General features: G+C 38.1%; 1 protein-coding gene across 8 annotated transcripts in view; it reads left to right on the top strand.

Moving 5' to 3' along the window:
- The window catches only part of MAST2 (microtubule associated serine/threonine kinase 2), a 196705-nt gene that overhangs the window by 36651 nt on the left and 139352 nt on the right, over positions 1–20702 (top strand). The window contains exons 1-2 of one of the 8 annotated variants that reach the window (XM_054073782.1): positions 17096–18770; positions 18863–18968. The exons of 6 other annotated variants lie outside the window; for them this stretch is intronic. In XM_054073782.1, coding sequence (XP_053929757.1) covers positions 18930–18968 — 39 coding nt within the window. In that variant the 5' untranslated portion in view covers positions 17096–18770; positions 18863–18929. Of the gene's footprint in view, positions 1–17095; positions 18969–20702 lie in introns of those variants that run through there. One more of the 8 variants, XM_054073783.1, reaches the window with a different exon arrangement.

Raw genomic sequence — 20702 nt, 5'->3', positions numbered from 1 at the left:
TGGGCCTGTGCGAACTTCATAAAGCTCAACAAGGCCAGGTGCAAGGTCCTGTGCCTGGGTCAGGGCAGTCCCAAGCACAAATACAGGCTGGGCAGAGAATGGGTTGAGAGCAGCCCTGAGGAGGACTGGGCGTGTAGGTGGATGAGAAGCTCAACATGAGCCGGCAGTGTGAATTTGCAGCCCAGCTAGCCAACTGTATCCTGGGCTGCATCAAAAGAAGTGTGAGAAGCAGGGTGAGACAGGTGATTTTCTCCCTCTGCTCTGCTCTCATGAGACCTCGCCAGGAGTTCTCCATTCAGATCTGGAGTCCTCAGCACAGGAAGGACATAGATCTGTTAAAGGAAGTCCAAAGGAGGCCATGAAAGATGATCAGGGGGCTGGAGAACCTCCCGTACAAGGATGGGCTGAGAGAGTTGGGCTTGTTTAGCTTAGAGAAAAGAAGACTCTGGGAAGACCTTATAGCAGCCTTCCTCAGCAGCCTTAACGGGGCTGTGGGGGAGCTGGAGAGGTGCTCTTGATCAGGAGGTGCAGGGATAGGATGAGGGGGAATGTTTTTAACCTGAAAAGAGGGGAGATTGAGATGAGATCTTGGGAAGAAATGTTTCACTGTGAGAGTGGTGAGGCACTGGCACAGGTTGCCCAGAGAAGTTGTGGCTGCCCCATCCCTGGAGGTGTTCAAGGCCAGGCTGGCTGAGGCTTGAGCAGCCTGATCCAGTGGGAGGTGTCCCTGCCCATGGCAGGATGTGGGAACTGGATGGGCTTTAAGGTCCCTTCCTACCCAAACCGTTCTATGATTCTGTGATTCAGGACACATACTTCACATTGACATTCAAGACTGATAGTCCTGGTAGGGTTTTCACTCATAAACTTCATTCTGAATAATTCATGTGTATCTGTGTAAAGAATGACAAATAATTGTGATAAATGCTGTACTAGAGTTATATTCAATATATAGTGCATATTACTTAAACGCAGTCAGCATCTCACTCTGAAGAAACTTCAACGTATTGCTTAAGCACAGTCAGCATCTTTTTACTCATTTCAGTTAAGTGAATTCCATTTCGGAGTGGACTCATTGGCTTAAAGGAGATTTTCATACTTGAAAGAAAATTTGAACACCCTTCTGTGTAACCTGAGGCTTGTCATCCTAGGAAATATGAATTCATAAAACTTGCCTTGTGATAATTGTTAGGCACTAGACTGTCAGTTTGAATGATTGCGGTTCTCATTATCTTCAGATGCTGCGTGTTATTTTTTTGTCTGTGAATATGTTGAATTGATTTTTGGCACATGCAGTCAGTTCTCTTCCTGACAGCAGCACTATTGTAGGTTTAAAGTGAGAAACTGCTGTAGTGTGCATGGAAGATTAGCTTTTTTGCTTGGGGAGCTGTGGGGAACTTAAGATAAAATACAAAGAATTATTCAGGCTGTCTTGAACACACATTGTCACTGATAGAGGCTTTGTTCCATAAGTGTTGTTTTATGGTTCTTATTGACCTCTCTATAAAAACATACTGATGTAGACAATAAAAATTCTGGTTTTTAATTTAAAATAGTAAAAAATTGTCTGTTTTATTTTGGTGATTTTTGGCAGGTATTTCCATGGAAAGGCAGCATGACATGTCCCTGTTTTGTATTTGAGTACAGCTGCCTTTTGTCTGGTAGCACTTCTGGTATCTGTTTCCAAGAATGTGATAATAGGAGGATCAGTCTTCAAAGATGAAACAGTTTGTTTGCCTAAGTTTCAAACTACTTTGTTCCAGCAAGCTTTAGGACATCTGTAAAGCTCCTCCATAACTATTCAACTAAGGAAAAGCTTTGGAAATGCTCTAGAAATCAGCAGCATAATCCTCCATGTTTAGCTGTTGGTTTTTGTTTGATACCTTTTCCTATACTGTATCTATTTTGGTTTATCCAAGCCATGCAATGTGTCTTTCCAGCCGCGCGGTTTCAGCTCCAGACAAACATGATGCTTGCTTATTACCGCTTAGAGGAAAATGGGAATGCAGTTGTTTATATGCTTCACCTCTGAACTGCTGCAGCTCAGAATCTTTCCTAGAGTTAATCTAAAGTCCTTATTCAAGATTACTGGAGGGGGAGAGGTGAAATCTCTTGACTAAGGTAAGTATAGCTTTGTAAGTGAAACACAGTAGTAAAGCCTGAGACTTAAGCAACAATCCTGATATCTGAACTTTGATAAGGTCAGATGCAGAGAAGTTAAGTCATTTGGTCATCAGCAGAGCTGGGAGTAAAGCGTATCTCGCAGACTTTCTCTAAAGTGTAGCTTATTAATGCTTAGAAAAGGTTTGAAGCTCAAATGGACGGTGCTATAAAATACTCGTTCCTGCAGTCCCTATGCATAGTGTGCCTGTGTCATTATCTATTTATTAAAGTTGTTTAGATTTTCAAGTCAATTGTTCAAAAGCCAGGGAATATTTTGATCTCTTACCTGGCTTTGCTGTGTTATTACTACTGCGTTTGCTGTGTTGTTATGACTGAGCGTTTCTGCAGGAACTGCGAGTTTTAAACTCTTCCCTGGTGGGAACTGCAGAGTCCTTGTGCTGTGAGAACATGAGCTATGAAGTCAGAATAACCTTTACACTAGCAAGCGTGATTTAGACTCAACATCTGTACTTCTTCCCTTTGTGAACAGACTAGGATAAATAATGGTTGGGCTTTCTTTTCAAAGCTTTGTCAGTTAAAGGAACAGATGAGGAGAATTCTTGTATTGTGGCATTTTGGATTGATCAGTTTTTTTCACTGAAGGCAGTTGTGGCCAACTGAGTTCGTACAGTGCAAAGTTAGCTGAGAAGGATGCCTTATGTGTTCAAAACAAACCTGCTTACCTAATCTGTTTTATTAGTAAACAGTGTGCAACAGCTGACTGAGGCGCGTCTCACTTTTTTACTTATTGCAATGATCATGTTTCCATTTAAAAAAAAATCTTGTGTACATGACAAATATAAAACTTGCTGTAGTGCAAGTGTGCAAAAATGTGTGTCAGTGTGAACGTAAAGTTATTGGCAAGAGGGAGGTGTTTATAACAAGGTTGAAAGATGTGCAGGGTTTCAGAGCTGTCATAAAAGGATGTGAAATGTAATTAACCTAAAATAACCTTTAATATATTTTTTGAGCCTGATAAATTAAATGAGCTGTTAAGTAACTTAATGAGAGATTTTAATTTTATACCTTAAATAATATCTTATTAAAATCCTCAAGATTTTGCTTTGTGTTAGAATCCACGGAGACATTTTCACAATGACCTCATGATTCAGTAGCACTGTTAATATATTTGGTGCATATTTGAGGGATAAGGTCTAGGTTAATGGCAGCATTTGTTCTTTAAGTGCTTGAAACTACAAAACTCTAATTGAAGATATGAATGTTCAAACCTCGTTATTTTAACGTGTCATACAGTATAGTGACAGTAAAAGTAGTTACATGATGAACTTCTATCTCAGGGTTCATAATTTGTCTATGAAAACAAATTATTATATGAAACTTGGAATTAAAATTCTCTGCCTTGGAGTTTAAATAAAATTTGAAACTTCAGGTCTAACAGTTTCTGTATTTGTCTTTGCTCAAAATTAGAAATGATTATTTGCATGCCTTTAAAATCTAGAGAATACTGCTGTGTGATTTGTTTTCACAAGTAAAATTACAGTGCATGCACTTTTTTTTTTAACATAAGAGTATCTAACTAGAGATATTTGTGTATTTGTTTCAAGGAGTTAAGTCTGTAGAGGTAATTTGCATCTCAAATTTTCTCAAGATTGGTAACTGAGCTAATTTAATGGATGAGCTGTTGCCAAGGAAAATACCTGGCGTGTTTACCACAATGTTCAGAATCCAGTGGTTGAAGACAAAGGTCAGAATGTTCATTACTGTTTGCATTTCATCAGTGTTGCTAACCTTGGCTGCCTGTGTGCAGCTTTGCGTACTCTGCCGTCTCTAACATGAGCTAGATCCCTTTTAAAATCCCCCTGCCCACTCTGATGTTCCTAAGCTCTCATTTCCTTCCGGTGTTCTCCCAGAAGTGTTTTATTTTTCTCTGTGGCTTCCCTGTCCCAATAAACAGGGAAAAATACTCCCTATAGTAAAAACTAGTTCTTATTATTTGCAGATAGCCAGAAAAGCTGTGAATTTGTGACTGCTTTGTGCACAAGGATACTTCTACTGTGACCTCCTCAATCCCTGTTCACCGTAGATTCTTTGGGCTGTGGAATCTTAGTGTGAAAGCTAAAGAGTTTCGTCTTCTATTACAGTTTCACTGTTGCTCAAAACCTGCATGATGCCTCTTTCTTACCTTACAGTTACCAGTTCTGGTACCATCTTTGTTTCCATAGTATCTCCTGGCTAAATGAGCAGTGCTCTGAATCATGAGCTTTTGATCCACAAGCTCTTCAACTCGCTCAAATGACAGTATGTAATGTCAAATTAGGTTTGTGGGTATTAGGACATCTATTGATAACTATTAGTTTGTGTTTAGGGAAATTTCTTGTTGTTTCGCCTTAATTCACTTCGCAAATAATTTCTTTCAAATTAAGTTCATAACACTACATTTTACTTTAAAACACGTGCGTTTCTTAGTAAAGAACTCTTAAATCTTATTAGAACAAAATAGGCTAATAAAATAATTTCACAGCATCATTAGCTAAGTTTGGCAAGAAAAACTGATGAGGTTTTAGAAGGGAAAGAGGAACAATTTGTAATACTGTGTACATGCAGAAGTGTCTGAATTAAGAGGAAAAGTGCCCTGTCAACATTGTCAAATTATATCGATCAGGCATCAGCATCGATACTGGTTAAGTGGACAGATGTTTAAAGTGGCATGTTTGACAATGACATGTTTGTATTTTCTGTATGATTACTTGCGTAGCGACATATTTATTTTCTTGATGTAATTTACATACTGTGTTTAAAATGTGGCTGACTGAGAGTTGAATTACGCCAGACAGAGTAGAAAGAAAATCAGATCTTCTTGTGGCTTGTATGAACATGCATGAATATCGGGCAGTATCTGCAAACAAGAGTTGATTTATGGATCAATTCCAAGAAAGCATTCTAATAAATTTGACGGACTGTTTCTCTATTTTTTAAGCTAAAGGTTATTTAGAAATCAGCTATATATAGATAAAATCTAAAAAGAAAATTGCAGCAAACCTTTGTATAAATGAGAGATGTTGAAAACCTTGGGGGATCCTGTTCCACGTGGATTTTCATCAGACAAATCTGTGGTATCAGCTTCCCTGGGCAAGTGTCAAGAACAGATTAAAACCCATTTAGCTGGAGAGGTGCTTGGCCATTAAACCTGGCTCTGCAGTGCTGTGATAGCTATCCCATCCTGTTCTAATCGCCGAACTCCTCTTTTTTTCCATAAACAAAAGGTAAACTGCTGCTCTTCCTCCTGACTTACTGTAAATCACAATAATTTCAGGGCAAAGGTGTTGTGCCCAGGCAATGAAGTACATTAATGATGCACACCCTTCCATCTGCTATCTGATTTCTCTTTAGTCCCATTATTAACAAAGCTTTTATCATCAAACTTTGCCTGTGCTCTATGAAATCTCCATCTGAAAATAGCCATGTGCAACCGTCAGTAATTGTAACTCCATTTTTCCTTGCACATCAGGAAACTTCTCCAGTAGTTTGGGGGTTTGAAAGTGGGTAATCACAATTTCACATTCTGGAGCAAGCAGTGAAAGGTTGGTTAAACTCTATTTTATGTTAAGTAAAATGGATGAAGTTGATTTAACTCCATTTCACCTAAACTATGTAATTCAGCTTATCCTTTTTTGTTATAAGCTTCTGTTCTGTGTTGAATCCCTCATTTCAGAGTAGTGGAAAGTGTATGATAATGTTCACTACTCGTAAGCGTCATTATTCAATTTTCTACTATATGTTTTACAGATAATTACTTTAATCTCATAAAATGCTCAAATTCTGACATGGCTATGCTGAGGACTGTCTGTCTCCTCTACAGGCAGTTCTATGGCCCAGTATTGTGTCCTCAAAGTGGCTGGGAAAGGTTTAAGAGGTTGGGGTTGTGGCTGGGTGGTGCTGGATGGTTAGAGACCCTCGTCCTGGCTCACATTTGGAGCAAACAAAGCATCAGCGAGTAGCACAGACAACCTGAGCGTTGAAACCCGGATCCAATTAAGAAGTAAGAATCTGGGTCCTGTATTACCCGCTGTACGATGAGGATAGGCGGTGCGTCACTGCAGGGTGCCAAAGATGAGCCCTGTAGAATGCAATGTTAGTGAGAGACTTCCATTACTTATTTGTGGATCGGATACATGCCACACTGGGACATGGTGGCAGTAAACTTTGTGTTCAGTGACTGTTTCATAAGACAGATCAAATTCTAGCAAAGAAAAAGGGAGGAGAGGTAATACTGCTTTTATCCTTAGCAGTGCGCAGTTGTAGTTCAAAATGTAAGTAAAAAAGCCACTCTAAAGGCTGAAACTGAACTATACGTATGCAGAGCTAAAAATAGTAAAAAACCTGCTGAAGTTGCTTTCAGTTACAAAAAGATGAACTAGTTTAGAAAGAGAAAAAACCTTGTTGAAGAGCAAGGAACATCAGCTAAGAGACCTTCATCTTTATAGTCTCCATGGAATGGAGTTAAGGACCTCTTCAAGGCAGAGAAATGCAGTGTTCTCCCCTCCTACCTCTGAATAAGAGTTAAGAGTGGTTAAAAGGAAAGCAGAGTGGTTGAAAACAGAATAAAGGAGGTTGTTAATTCAGTGGGTAAAAGGAGATAATGACACAGCTTTAGAATAATTGAAGGATGAAATGTGTGAACTCCTATTTGTGCTGCATAGCCAATTTTAATATAGTTTCAGCAGTTGAGGACTGGAAAGTGGCAAATTGACCAATATTTTAAAAAAGGGATCCAGGAGAGATGTGTGGAGTTACAGAATTCCAGATGTTCCCTCCATGCTACAGTTGCCTGAATCCTAATTCCTGTGAGTGTAATTTACCGTTTGGTTGCATTAACACAATATTTGAATAGAGGAGCCCTTACTGAGCCATTCAGATAACACTGACAGTGCTGACCTCACTGTTTATACTGTGCTATTACAATATATTTGTCATTGTTGGGTTTATATTTATTTCTAGGTCATCAATTAAAATGCTGAATAATGTTGTATGCATGACTGTTCTGTTGACACCAAATGGTTGTATTCAGTAGCATTTCTTCTGAGAGCTACTTTTAAAAATCCATTTGATTGTCAGGTTCTTAACCTAGAAGGTTTTGCTGTTCCTTTTGAATACATTTTTAAAAACGTAGCTTGCAGGCAAGTTAAAAGCTCTGAACAGTACCAAGTCTGATGTCTACATGTTTACTTTATCAACAGAGGCAGCAATTTAAACACCCTGACCCCTGCCTCCCCCACCCAAAAGCACCTAAGAACTCTTCTCAAAATTGCAGTGGTTTATTTGCAACCTTATTTTTCCATAAAAACCTCAACAACTGATGTTATGTTTACTTTTTCCTTACTTGGAAGAGCTGATACAGGAGTAAAATAATTATTTTGCCCAGGATTGAGATCACCCTCGCTGCTATGAAACCTCCTGGATAATCTGCTTACTCCTTGACCCTTGTTTGCCTGGGTAGGGATGGGGTTTTTTTGACATTTCCACTGCTTCCTGTTGCAAAAGAAGCTTTGAAGGCCATACTGAGAAAGAAAGGGGGCTGCTAGTGTGGGAAATCCAGGAGCACAGGACAGAGAACAAACCGCTACAATAAATGTATTTTACGAGATATATATAGAATCATGCTGCTGTTGTCATGTTTATGGTTTGTCTATCACAGCTCATGCGTTAGTTGCTTTCTACTTCAGTGACTTCAGAAGGAAACCTTAGGAGACAGGGGTTTCTTCAGCTTCATTACCTTTTCTGGAAAGACCTTCAACCTTTCCTTGAATTCCACTGTGACGGTACCCATTTGTGTGCTATGAGATCATTCTGTCAATATAGGCTTGTTTACTTCACAACTTTAGCAGTTTTGGAAAGCTTCTTTCAATACTAAACCATCCACCTCTTGCATTAGCAGATAATTTTTCAACGTGGAACTGTGGATTGCTGCTGCTGATTGCCAGGGCTTCTTTCTTCTATGTAGACTTAATGTTTGGTAGAATTTAATTCTCTCTTTTCTAATGTAGTTTCCTGCATTAATTAGTTTCTTTCTGGATCCTGTCAGACTCACTATGATACCAGTTTCTGAGAAGCTTCTTTTGTTGATGCATTTAGAAAAGGCTCTACTTCTCTTACGGAAAGAATTTTCTCTAGGGATGCTGCCAAGTCTCAGAAGACCAAGAAATCTTATGGCTTTGTATTTGAGTGTAATCAAACTGGCATTCGTCATCATTTTGTCTCTTTAGAGCTGGAACAGATCTGTAGATCAATATGTATTTTTGGCATTGTCTTTAACCAAAATTGACAGTAATGGTGTGAATGATCATGATTGTCAGAAACGTTGAGCAGTGGTAGGGAATCCAAGTTGCTGCAATTGTTCCTTTCCTGGTAACTTCCAAGGCACTGGGTGTTTCATCCAGGCTTGAAAAGAAAAATATATATGTTATTGCAGTTTTGTAAGAAGTGGAACTGAGTAGGAGACAACCCCTCACATTCTCCAAGGGAGAGACAATTCATTGTTTATTGTGGCTTGGCAGCACTGTTTGACACTCATACATGACGGCTTTTGATTAGCTGTGGGGAGATGCTGTCTCCAGTTGGGTGGGGGTGAAATAGGAGAGCTGGGGTTACCTCTGCAGGGTTTACTGGAGGGAGTAAGATGACAAAAAGACAAACTCAAATTTGTAGGAAACTGGGTGTCTTTAATTCTGTTGCTTGAGAAGCAGCTTATTTATATTGCAGTGCTGAAAGAATCCGACATCCTGTTTCCAAAACTGTGGATATTAGTGACGTAGATCAGGGTGAGATTGGAAGGACAGCTTTTGAAATGCTCCTTGTGATGCCTCCTTGTCAGTTTAGCATGTTACTTTTACTATGGAAGAGCTGGCGGGATGCTACTCCAGCAAACGGAATGTCTTTCCATGTGCTGCTTTTGCAGTTTTTCTGGTTGTCCCAAGCTGAGACTGCTCTGCAAGGAAAGCACAAGGAAGTGATGGGAGTCTTTCCTGAACTGTAAACCTGACCTTTCAGAAAAAGGGGAGAGGGAATCCTGGTGTTTTGGTTGTGCATATTGGAGCAGAGCACACTTAGAGCATCATCTGCAGTTTATTTCTTTGCTTTTCACTACTAAAGACATAAAAAAAATCAGTATTCTATAAGCTTGAAAGAGAGACTATTATCTAATTGGCTTTTGGTTAGGAGGATACTGATTTCTAGGTCAATGTAAAACAAATGAGCATTTAAATTGAAGAGGAGCAGCTGTTCCAAAGCCCCTTTCCACAGTGCCTGGTTTTGTTAAGGATAATTATGTCTAATTTTAAATTATGATAGCTTTGAGTATTGAGCTTTGCCTTGTCACATCCACTAGCTCATTCTCCTTCATCAGTAAGAATGTTCTATCATGGAGCTAGGTTTCTGATTGGATTTATTTTGCTGGGCCTTTTGAATTATGAAGAGAAAATACAGCTTTAAAGATAAGGTTTTCATATGCTGATGTTAGCATACTCCCATTCTATTTTTTGAGGGCTCAAAACAGATAGAATGTTGTCTGATTCCTGTGGAAAGATACTGCTGGGAAAATAAGTATTTATGTAAACACGTAAGAATTTTGTTCGTATTTTTAGCTTGAAAATGAAACGTTAGACTCCAGTGCTGAAAAAATCCGAGAAAGCTCTTGTCAGCCCTTGGAAGGAAACATATGCTAAAGATGTCCTGTGGATTACATACTGCTTGTTTCAATTAACACATTGATATTCTCTGCTAGTTCTTGAGACAAAAGCCCAGGTGACAATTCAAATGATGCATGAAAATCATAATTTATTTTTTTTTTCTGGTAAGCTTAGGGGTTTTTTTTTTGTTTTAAAAAAATACAAAGAACAAAAGATTTCAACTGCAAAGCTCAATTTTATGTAATTCCATAGGATATCTGAGTACTTTTAAGAACATATATTATAAAACCTATTGCTGCTGCAATGAAGCACATATGTTTTTATGAGATGTCTGTTGCTGGACATGGCAGTATTGTAACGTCATGCATGAGAATCGTGTGTTTGAATTGCATTTGGAGTAAAATGTAACTATAATTATCAATAAACGTAAAATACATATTTTTTTCCATTTTAATTTGAAATCCAAGTCTTTTTTTACCTGCTAGTTTTATGGGAAAAGGTTGTCTCCACATGCCTTTTAAAATAACGAATGTCACATTTTTCCTCTGAGAGATATTCTTTGAGGCTCTAAGTCAACATCTCTTACTGTCTTTTGTTTCTTCTCTGCTGATTAAATGTAATACTTAGTGTTAAACAAAACCAAAAAAGTTTGAGAGATTGCCAAATTATTATTATGCACCTGCTTTTTTTGAGAAGAAATAGCTTTCATAGAAAAAAAAACCACAAACCAGGAGAACTCATAAAAATGGGAGATGTGACACACAGATTTAAAAAACCCCACATCTGTCATTGCACTGTAAATTGTTGAAGTCCTGAATGAATTTATTCTTTTATCTTCCTGGTTTTGTTTGAGTTTAGTGCATAAATGGTGGGAAAAGGAGTATCTATAAAGAACGAACAGCTTTTAACTTGTCTAGCATTTTAAGGGGATGACAAAATTGTGAGAGATGAACAGCAAAATTTTGTCTGAGACCAGAAAAGGAAGAATAAAAATCTATCAGAATCCATCAGCAAGGGACTGCTGTGAGACAGGTATCGCTGTGAGCTTAGTCTGGTATAGGCAAGGAGAGCAGGGGACAGTAAAACCCTCTATCTCCAAATGTTTTGGCTTCTCATCTTCAAGTGTTTATTTCAAAGGCAGCGGTTGGATGCATATCATGTTGGTCTTACGCAGGCAGAATGGTACAGACTTTGGAGACTTGGCTTCAATGTCATCTGGAATCCAAGGTAAAATTCAAGGTATATTAACGAGGTTCCCTGTTTTGCAAAGCGTTGAGTGTTTGTCCTGAAGAACTGAGTGTTCAAAATGGCAAATATCCTGTAGATAAGTGAGAAGAAAATACAGTGAGATACAGCTTGCTATAGTCTTGTCTCTACCATGTCTTGTCCTTAAAACTCTGCAAAGGAAGTGCTATCTCTCTACCGTGTACTTCAAAGACAAATCTGGCTTTACTGATGAAGAATTGGAAGCAGAAAAGTTTGGAAAGAGTTTACAGAAGACGCAGGAACGTATACGTGCACCACCGCTGCTGTGGTGAGGCTGCAGGAGGAGTGCTGGCAGCCAGAGGTACTCCAGAACTGTAGAGGAGATTGGAGGAACTCTTACAGATAGTAAAATTTTGGGGGTATTTCTCAGCGTATGCTTGTATGAGATATGAGATCTGTCCATAATTGATAGCTTCTATTGAACAAGTTTCTTTAGCGTCATAGCTCCTGGAGAACGGGGTTCATGATGTCTTTCCTGCAGGATTATTGAAGCTACAGGTTTTGTTGTTTCTATAAACTTCTGAGTAAATATCAGTAGCTTTCATTAGGGAAACACACAAGAGTTGGTATTGGGTCTTTGAGCTTTCGCTTGGTTGCCATTTTGATTAGAGATATTCGCTGCTGATATTTTAAGTCCAGTGTCTCTAAAACATAAAGATTGTCTTATAATAAAGGAAGAGAATCCTGATTTTTGGTAATGTTATCTAAATGTTTACTAAATAGGAATTTTATTTCTTCAGGTTTTAATTTGCAGCATATATTGACTAGGGCTTCTCTGCCTATCAAAATAAGTGTTTCTTTTACAAATGATGTTGTATTTGAAATGTAGCATCAGAGAAGATAGTTTCCATTTTGTTCTAATGCCAGTTTAGCTACACAACAAGAATGTTGGCATAGTGAGTTCATCAACTTTTGTAAATATTAAAGTTTAATTGAAGATTCCTTTCCAAAGATGTTAGCTTTCCAAGAGGCTTTTGCCAAGGAACTTGTTTCTGCCTGGAAACTGGTGTCTCTTGTGAATATACCTTCTAGAGTACAGCACGAAAACAGTTGGTCTGTAGATGAATGAACTCTTTCCTCCACCCTTGTCGACAGCGAATTTACATTTGTAAGGAAGATGAGTGATTCTGTGCCTTTCATAATGTACTGAACGTGGGGGATGGGGCAGCCTTGCTCAGGAATCTAAATATAACGAACTGGAACCACAAAATTCTCTGTGAAAGCTTGAGTGCTGTGTAAACCTTGAAGATTTCAGACATGTTGCTCATAATTTCTTCTCCCTGGGACCAAGCCTCAAAAGTGGAGTTTGCTGTGGCTAACAATAAATTCCTATTAGAGTTCATTGTTAATGCACAGCTTTGCTCCAAAGGTCTTAGTTTATCAAACTGACTCTTGTAAATAGGCAGGAAATCCAGAAGACGTTCAGACAAGCTGTCAGGCGAGCTTCCTTGCTTTGACTGCCAAGTATTTATTTTTTTTGTTTTTGAAAAAACCAGGTTACCTCATCAACCTTCCTGGTTTCAGTATTCTGTCAGTTTATCTCAAAGGGACAGGTTCTTAAATCTCCAGATAAACATAGCTTGATCAAAATAAATAAACCCTCCCCAAACACTTAAGTTTCAGATTGACAGTGAAACATTTGGCTCATTCTGGTTGCGCAGACAAATGTTACCAAGGACTTAAAAAAATACCATTGAAATTGTCAGCTGATGATCTTTCAGAAAGTGGTCTTTTTTTCCCAGCAGACAATCTGTTATGTAAGGAAGTGTTTTATCTTTAAGGTTTGCCACAGCTTGATGTGCTGTTGTTTTTAGTTTTGACTAAAAAGAGTAAGAAAAATAATGAATTTTGAATCATGAAAAACGTGACTTTTTAATCTCAGTATTTTAGATCAGGGAATTGTTCTTTTCAAAGTTCCATAATAATAAAAGTATGCAACAAAAAGCTTTGTATCTTGTTGCAGACAACTGGAAAGCTGCTGGTTTCTTTTGGCCTGATGTTTGGATGGGAGTGCTCTTTGTATGGCAAAGCACAAAGAGGTCTTCATTGTTGGTTGATCCAGTTGTGCAGTGTTCACGACCTTCATACCAGGTCTCCCATGATGGGGTCCCAGTTGTGTTGTGATAGTTTCTGGTGTTTCTCTAGTCGATACGAAATGTCACAAATAGTATAATGCGTGCTCTAAGTTGTTGTTGTACGTGACCCTACGACTCTCGTGTCAGGAGTTTATAGTGTGCAGCCACTGAATTGATTTAAGCTATACTGGACAGTACACAAGTTTTTGATCCACAGTATAATGATTCGATTGCTGAGATAGCCTTTACTGGTTTTGCTTTTATGGTGATGGTAGGTTTCCATGCTGATGCAACAGTATAGATCACAAATATAGCAGGATACGGTGCCAACAGCCTGAAAGGACTAGGAAGTAGGAGCCAAATGGATTGCTTCCTTCATACTTTGCTTAATTCTTAAACCGGAGGAGACTGTCCATGAATGTTGAGCGATTCCCGAAATGTACTTCAAGTTTCAATTACAATTTAAGATACGTAGAAGCATTTTATATTCAGCATAAAGCAAACCATATACAGCTCAAAGATGAGCCAGGGGGTTCTACACAGATACTTCTTTGTCCACATGTATTTACACACTCTAATGTAGTAGATACAGACTCTTATTTATCTTCCTTTGCAGTTGCTTTGGTGATTAAGAAAAGTGCCTAATAGGATAATTCACTATTTCTTAATTATTTTTCTTGTAAGATGTATTGTACATGGGAACAATCACACTTCTTCACAGTGGCTTCCTGTGGTCATTGCTTTCCTAACTGGGAAATGGGCATGCCTTTGGTCATCTTCCACTGATGCTATTCAGAAACCTGTGGGCTACGGAGTAGCTGAAAGAATTGTTGCTTTGATTATACTGTAGTTAATGGATGGAAAACTCCAGTCATCATCAGTTATCGGAACTGTTCTAACCTTTCAGGTTTTTCTTCTGCAAGACAGAGGAATAATAGATTTTGGTAGCAGGCAGCAGGATGAGGTCCGAATCAACATTGATGAGAAGAGTTTTTTTCTTATTAACGGAATTGAAGTGCTTTTACATTCTACTCCCAAATATGTGATGTGAAGCGAAGGTACTGACCAGAATCTAAACACAGACCTCTCCCAGAGCTGATGTGCTTTTCGGCACATGAATAGGGAGTGATTGCACCAACAGATCTTTCATCTTTTTGCATTGAGATGTAGGGTCGGTTGCTCTATGACACATAAGGAGTAAAATTCCAGGTCCTCTTAATATTCTTGAATGTTTTATCATACTTGTGGTCTTTCCCGCAATAATTAAAGGCAATTGTGACCCCAAAATCTTTTAACTCTGATCTTTTTCTACCTGAAAACATTTCTTTTGGATCTCTCAATTATATCAATACTTATCTTGAAGTATATGACATGGTTTTCCATAGTGATCTCATGAATGTCACGCACAGAGATGATGCGACTTATTGATGACATACAAGTCCTTTTGGTTTCTTCAGGGCTTACACGAACCATTGTAGCTGCTGTGCTATTTTTAGAACTATTTTTCAGTTTACAATTTCATTATTACCCTTAGCTCTTTTGTGGAGTTGATGCCTTTTAGGATGCTGTCATCTTCAGCAAGCACTACCTTTGTACTTTCTACCTACGGAGAGACACTGAACGATTATACTGGTGAGCCCATTATCTTATCTCTGATAGCAGCTGATAGCAGGTGTCCAAGCAAAGTCTCTTCCCAGAACACTGCAGCTGTTTGTGACTCTGGGTTGTCTGCAGTCTGTTTTTCCTCTTTTAAGAGTTCTTGGCAGATTCTTCGGTGAATTTGTCCAAAGGCTTTTAGCCATGCTCATGATTTTTTTTCATCCTTTACAGCAAGACGTAGCCCAATGTGGCTATTTTGTAAAACAGTACCTCCTTTTGTTTCTTTGGGAATTGCTCTTGGCCTCATTTAATTCACCCTAGTATTGGCAAGCTGATAAACTGTCCTTCCCTACTTATAGGACAAACCCTTGCAGGCATATACTTACCGGAAGTTCACAGCTCTTTCCATTTCTTCATGTCTTCAAATCAAGATTGAATAGCTTTTTCAGAGACAGTGCTGCAGCCAAACAGGAATTGACTGGATCATGTCCAAATGATCCCAATACCATGCTACCTTTTCTCTTTTCTTATTGTTGCAGAGCAAAGCAAAATTTTCTCCAGATTTGTTATTTCTTTCTTCCTTCCTCTATCAAATCAAGTTAGAAGCTTACTAGAGTTATGGGTGAACAAATCTTGAATTCCATCTTTTTATCCCCCTTCCTAAGTTTTTTTTCTTTGTGGAGTGCTAAGGTAGATACTGTAATTCTGAAAAAATTACACAACCTCTTTATTTTGACTTTTTTCTTCTGATAAACAGATATTTTATTAGGCCATTTCTAAATGCTGCCTGCATTTGAAAGCTGTTTGATAATGTATTTTTTATGATTAACTTTTTATATGATTGATAATATTATATTTTATATACTTCAGTTTCTTTAATAGCTTCCAGTAATATATCTCTTAGTGAAATGTCTTATACATTCACTGGAGACTTATCAGCAGACGTTTTAAGAAGTTAAAATGAATGTCTAAGGATGGTGTAATCTCTTGAGGAAATGACAGATAGATTTTTAAAGGTAATATTTTGTAAGAAAAATATGGCATGTCAGAGAGCCGCTTTTAAATTCCATTTGTTCTTTGCTTCATTCAGTTTGGTGCTAAGTATTCTCTACTACCTTCTTTCACCATTGCTTTTCTATGGTAGATTTTGTTGAAGAAAGAAAAAGGGAGAGTGGACGAGTGTTAACAGAGGGAGGAAAACGTGGTCACCACATTTGGGATCTTTCTGGTGGTGGTTTTTGATCTGACATTTAAATAAGAATTGTTTGCTCTGAAGAAGGGAAGAGGAGACGAAAGCTTAGAGCAAAAAACATGCCTTTTTTTTCACAGCAGCCCTGATTGGCTTCTCTAGCCCAGAAACTGGGTAAGTGTGGCAGGCAGCCAATTTGAAAGCATTCTCCCCAAGAAAGCTTGAAATTTGGAAGAGAACAGATGATTCTCATGGTATTTCGAGACCTGTGCCAGCCTCAATCAATTATAAGTCACTTGTGAAGACATTTTGAGAATTGACTATGTCTGAATATTAAGGTAAATAATCCAGGAAGGATTAGATGTATGTGTGCTAATGAGAATGCTTTCAATTATATTATAGGACTAAGTGGGGTTATATAGTCTTGTTATTAGGCTTAAACCTTTTCATTTAGTGGCTGATTTTGGATGAAAATACGTTGTGGATGGTATTGTGTAATTGTTAAGATTCCTTGTTTCCTCTCACAGTACATATAGATTTTTTAATGCTGGGGACCTTAGTCAGAAGAGGTAAGATCAATGATCCGGTTAGTGCACGGTCAAATACAAATATTCCTATAATCTACTATAGACTAAAATAAACTGCAGAATGCATGTCTTATATCTGAGTACGCATGCCAAAATGTTTTGTTTCTATGGGATTTTTTAAGAACAGAATTTGTTTGACACTAACGTCTGATAAAGGAAGTGATTATTTGGAATATTTTTCTGAGGAAGCTTGTTTGATGGCACAGTGCAGGAAGTAATATTGAAATACATCATAAATATTATCACAGTGAAGAAATACGATCATCTTGTGTTTAAGTCTTCTTTTAAATGAAGCTTTATCTGCATTTTTATGTTACTTTTTCTCCCTGGTGACGTGTTCTTAAGTTCTAATGCAGAGTTTTGTGCGTGGCTTGATGTTTTCCAGTTATATTTGCAAAAGAAGATACTGTTCCTTTAAAATCAAGTGGCTCATTGAGTTTTTTTTTACTAGCACTGCTCTTTATACTGTACAGTATACTCCATGCAAATGAGCTGCCTGCTCAGCCGCTGTGTGGCTGCCTGCCCTGTTGGGGAGCTCACAAAGACTCTGCAGACCTAATTCAGCATTCAGTTGTTTAAAACGGCAGATGGAAGGAGGTATCAGCAAGATGAGGATTTATTAGCTACTCACAATAAAAGACCACACTCGCTCCGCAGAGGATCAGAAAAAGCCTGGTGAATGGGATTGAGTTATATCTGCTTTCAGCTGACTTTACAATGATGTGTTTAGCTCATGTGACTTGGTCACTTAGCATGAAGATCAGCTAAAGATTTCCATGTAAATATATATTCCCTTAAGCACCACCAACCTGTGTGCTTGTATTCAGACTTTTTTTTGGTTTGCAGCTGTCATAACTGTGGGAACAGAAACACTTCATCAAGCTGCGGTGGGCAGCCTGCGGTCTGGGCTCTCATTGTTGGTGCGTCCGCACACTTCAGGATGTCTGGCTGAAATCCCCTCATAAACGCAGCTCTTGATGAAGTTTGATTTCTTCTATATATCTCACGAAATCCTTCCGAGGCTGAAGTTAGGTTCTTTTGAAATACAGTATTTATATTCAGAAGTTATAAATAGGCTTTTGCTAAGCTTTTATCAGGAGATGAAATCTGTTGCTTAAGCTTTCTGCTAAAAAAATTGAAGGTTATTGCGGCAGGAGGTTGTTCGTTATATTTGCAATATTTCCTTTTTTCTTTTCTAATACAGAAAGGGCATGTGTAGGACAAAGGCATCTTGACGTGCTCAGTAATTTAAATAATACTGGGATGAACATATCTAGACTTTTACGGAAATGTTTGGTATAGCTGGAAGTGTTACCGTTGTTTATGTTTCAACACAGGCTAACAGCTCATTTTAGAATGTGACCGGGATACTGCATTTTAAGGGGCAAAGCATTTTTGACCTTGCTGGAGTTGTGTGTGAAGGGAGCTGGAAAAGAGAAACTGCAGGACAGACTGAAAAAGCCTCAGCTGAACTGTGCTTTTTATTTTTTGCCTTTTTGCCATGGATGACGGAGAGGGAAGGGCTTCTTAGGGCAACTCTGTCAGTGATGAATAGATGAATGAATTCTTAAATGTTCAGAGCTTGCAACATGTGTTCCAGACCCGTCAGCACATAAGAGTCGCAAGATCTCAGCAATGAACTAAAGAATGTGCCGTGTCTGCTGCATGCGAGGAGGAGACCGGCATACCTCCGAGACAGCAGAAACAAAGAATGTGTGACAGGATCTGAGGAATCCGATGCTTGCTTTGTCGTGCAAAGGAGTAAAGGAATTTTTCAAAATTTGGAACAATAAAATTTCTGGTTTTTCATAGTGAGGTTTTTCCGTATTTTAAATAGTTCTGTATCCTGTGTGTTCACAGAATTGATTTTTCAGTTCAGTGTGGCCGTGTGTTTTTTAAAGGAAATGTGACCTGGATTTTGTGAGCTTATTATAAATGGTAAATGAAGGCAGCTGTTGTAGTTTACTGATCCCTTATAACAGCTCAAGTAAATCGAAATAAAACAAAAATATGTATGTCTGGGATCTGAAATAAATTCCACTCTTTGGCCTTACATGGAATCATGGATTATTATATATTTCTAGACAGTTGTGTATATGAGGGGAGTGAGACATCCAACCTTGAAAAGATTTAGGAAAGTCAAACAGATTTTTTTTCCAATGTGACCTGCTAAATCTGCCACAAAAGAGGCAGACGAAATTACGTACTCAGAGTCAGAGACCGTGGCTGCTGTTCTTCATGACAGGCAAGTGAAAGACCATGTCCTATTTTTAGCGAGCGGGTAGAGAGGGAGTAGGAGGGGGAGAAAAGTTTGAAAATAATGGACTTCTTTAACAGTTAGAGAGCAAAGCCAGCCAGAAGCAAGGGAGCTTTAGCGGGAATTTGTGATCAACAGAGTCGAAATATGGATGATTCAAGTATTCTTCGAAGAAGAGGACTGCAGGTAAGAGTAACTTCAGTCTGCTTTTTTTTTTCCCTCCTGCTTGAAATGTCAACAGTCTCCTAAAAATTATTACAGTCTTTTGAAGTAAATCAGCTTGACTGAGTACATTACAGTGATGCTAGAATTTGAGTTTTTCTGTTTTCACCTTGTATGTATTTTATTAATTAAAAACAGGATTTTGCCTAAAATCATAAAATGCAGGTTGTTATTTTCTTGGTTTATATCCAGTAGTCTTGTGAATATTGTTATGGGAAGAATTAAAGTCTGAACTATAAGGCTTACCTTATTTCTGAAACTTCACTTCTACAGGTACTTATAAAAACCTGTTAAGTGACTTTTTAGACTTGCCTTACAGTAGCCATTTCAGCTGAGCATTATTTAGAAATTAAATGTCAAAGCAGAGGGAATATTTCAATTTATTTGAGAGTTGTGCTTCTTTATTACTTCAAATGCACAATAATCCAAAACCAGAATGCAATTCTACTATGTAAATAATATTTATATTTTATTTTTGACAACTCTCATCAAGTTGAAGTAAATACTTCTGCAATTTGTTTTAAGCTTTAACACACTAGTGAAGTTTTCCTTTGTAGTAGTACTGTGGAAGTTTTATTCAGTTGCAGTAGTGTGACAGATGTGGTAATCGGTGTTGGTGTCAGTGGTGTATGACGGCTGAACTGATTCTTATGGAGTAAACCAGCTGGAAGTGAGTGAGCTCCAAAATCCTGGGTGAGCTGGGCATGGAATAGATTTTTGCTTGAAAGCACCATATTCTTTTATTTACATTGTAATGTGATATAGCCTATTACATACTTGCTAGCATAAATAATTGTTTATAGACCATGAACCTTGCCTATTAAACAATAGGAGAGGCATGGTTAATTTAACTTCCTTTGAGGAAAATAAATGTACCTTTTTAACATTCTACCGTTCATACCTTACTGACACTTCAAGGCAACTGCAGAATTATTGTTGCATTATCAGAATATATGCTCTGCCTCACCTTTTAATATTTTGTGTGTATTTGATTTTTTTCTTTCTGCCAGCTTATTAATTACTAAAATAATTTGACACAATGTGCTGCATATAACATGGTGACAAGTGCCTTATGGTAGTGCATTTGCTCATCAGAGAATTATCTGTATTTAATTATTGTATAACCGAGTATATAGGAATAATTACAGTTGGTTTTGAGTAAGCTGACATTTATTTTCTATGTATTTAACTAGTCAGAACTTCATAAGCAAGAGAATAGTTTCTGACCACTTATAATCAAAATGTTTCAAGCTCTATATGCTGATTGTTTAGAGCTTTCCCGAGCCTGGAATTTCTCTGGCTATTCTATCTGTTTGACATCTGGGGGAGTGGTTTTCATGACGACGCTTCAGGGGAGTATTGGAAAAGAAAGGGAGGCTGGAGGAGCCCAAACGTCTACCAGTGGCAGCAGAAGAAGCGTGGGGAGTGAGAATGCATTTGCCTGCTTTAACTGTGTAGTACGGTGGGATTTGATGATTTTAGTTGTCCTAAGTATTTAGCGTGTCTGTATGTACTCTGGTAGATATGTATCAATACATATCCGTATATATGGGTGTAATTAATACTTACCTCAAAAATGCTCCGGAAACTAAGAAAATGTGCTAAAAGGGCATCAGGAAAGGACATTCCAGCATCTTGGAGTAGACTTTTTAGGAGAAATTGTGGCTCAGAGAGATATGTTTTATAGATCACATCAAG

The sequence above is a fragment of the Cuculus canorus genome, chromosome 8, assembly GCF_017976375.1.
Source record: "Cuculus canorus isolate bCucCan1 chromosome 8, bCucCan1.pri, whole genome shotgun sequence".
NCBI lineage: Eukaryota > Metazoa > Chordata > Aves > Cuculiformes > Cuculidae > Cuculus > Cuculus canorus.
The sequence above is the reverse complement of the archived record's forward strand: the minus strand, read 5'-3'. Positions and strand labels throughout refer to the sequence as shown.